The sequence below is a fragment of the Chondrus crispus genome, genomic scaffold (genome assembly GCF_000350225.1).
Source record: "Chondrus crispus Stackhouse genomic scaffold, scaffold_576, whole genome shotgun sequence".
NCBI classification, from domain to species: domain Eukaryota; phylum Rhodophyta; class Florideophyceae; order Gigartinales; family Gigartinaceae; genus Chondrus; species Chondrus crispus.
In genome coordinates this window covers 23,913-25,269 of record NW_005178568.1, presented here as the reverse complement: position 1 = coordinate 25,269, position 1,357 = coordinate 23,913, and the positions used below count along the sequence as shown (strand labels likewise).

At 51.0% G+C, this 1,357-nt stretch overlaps 1 protein-coding gene; it reads right to left on the bottom strand.

The window, feature by feature from the left end:
• Positions 1-446: 446 nt before the first annotated feature.
• Positions 447-706, bottom strand: CHC_T00000687001 (hypothetical protein). XM_005710456.1 is given in 2 exon segments: positions 447-520; positions 521-706. 1 exon segment carries the CDS (start codon positions 704-706, stop codon positions 521-523), a length of 186 nt encoding a protein of 61 aa, XP_005710513.1. The 3' UTR covers positions 447-520.
• Between the last annotated feature and the right edge of the window lie 651 nt (positions 707-1,357).

Sequence of the window (1,357 nt, the reverse complement as noted above, 5' to 3'; positions counted from 1 at the left end):
GTGAGGGAGGTCTCGTGAGCAAGAGGCAGTGTGCGGGATGATGGATTTGGGGAGGGGGGACGGCAGCGGGAAGACGTTGGAAGGGCGAAAGGCTTAGTTGTAGAGTATTTGGATTGCGTAATGTGTAAAAGGAATATGTTTAGCGAGAGGAGAGAGAAAAGTGTTTGTCGCTAAGACCCGTGCGCGTTTGAACTCGATCGAAACGGAGACGAACAAGTAGATGAACATAGACAAGACGAGGTTGGTGAGGAGAGGAGGAACAATACAAATACAATACAAATACAATAAAAAGGCAATAGAAAGAAAGCAGAAAGAGAACAGAAAGAGAACAGAAAGAGAACAGAAAGAGAACAGAAAGAGAACAGAAAGAGAACAGAAAGAGAACAGAAAGAAAGAAAGCAGAAAGAAGTAGGAAGAAAATAGGAAGAAAGTAGGAAGAAAGTAAAAAAAAGAAAGTAACTAAGTAACTAGGTAAGCTACGAATTTTGCCCGGGCCAACTTGGTTGGGTGCCCAAGTGGCTCAACCAACTTGGGCACGCAACCAAGTTGGGCACCGGGCGGGAATCGAACCCAGGGCCTCGCAGGCGCAGAGTGTCAACTGCACCACCAGCAACCGGTTGTCCACTCTGCCACGAACTCCTCTCTCCCAAACAGCGGACTCTGCGGCGACACAGTGTGGATACCAACGGTATTTAAAGGTATGCATTTGTCCTCGCAATCAACATTGCTTCTATAATTTGAAGGTTGTCCGCGGCTTGCATGTTACAGTGAATTGAACAAGTAAAAAACTCGCTTCTGCGTGTGAGCGATCATCGCTCACCGCACCATTGTGCACTTTGGTTAAACATTACTTTTTTAAAAGTAGGTACCTTCACCTCCACACTCGCACAGTACAGTACATGGCTGTGATGCAATCTCCACCGCGTCAGGTGTTCGAGATCCGGGTGTGAAACGTGTCCACGTCGAGAACACGCGCCCTGGGTACGTGCACTTACGACATATTTTTGCCGACATTTTGGCCCTCTCCCATGAATTCCCATTCTCTGTAATCTCCCACCATCCCTACGTCCCTACCATCTCCAATCTTTCCACGCTCTCCGCGCTCTCCACGCTCTCCGCGCTCTCGGCGCTCTCGGCGCTCTCGGCGCTCTCGGCGCTCTCGGCGCTCTCGGCGCTCTCCGCGCTCTCCGCGCTCTCTGCGCTCTCCGCCGCTGCCGGGAGAGGAGCGTCGGTGCGCCAGTGCGTGTCTACATTTTTTAAGTGTGAAAGGTGTTTCGGCCGGGAGTCTGGAGGTATGTTTATCGATTCCACATTCCGGGTGTGTTGCGCTCCCGATCCCGGTTTCCAGCACGGGTTG

What these genes read in the sequence shown, in the direction of transcription:
- CHC_T00000687001 (XM_005710456.1), bottom strand. Translation starts at nt 706, where the DNA reads ATGCATACCTTTAAATACCGTTGGTATCCACACTGTGTCGCCGCAGAG.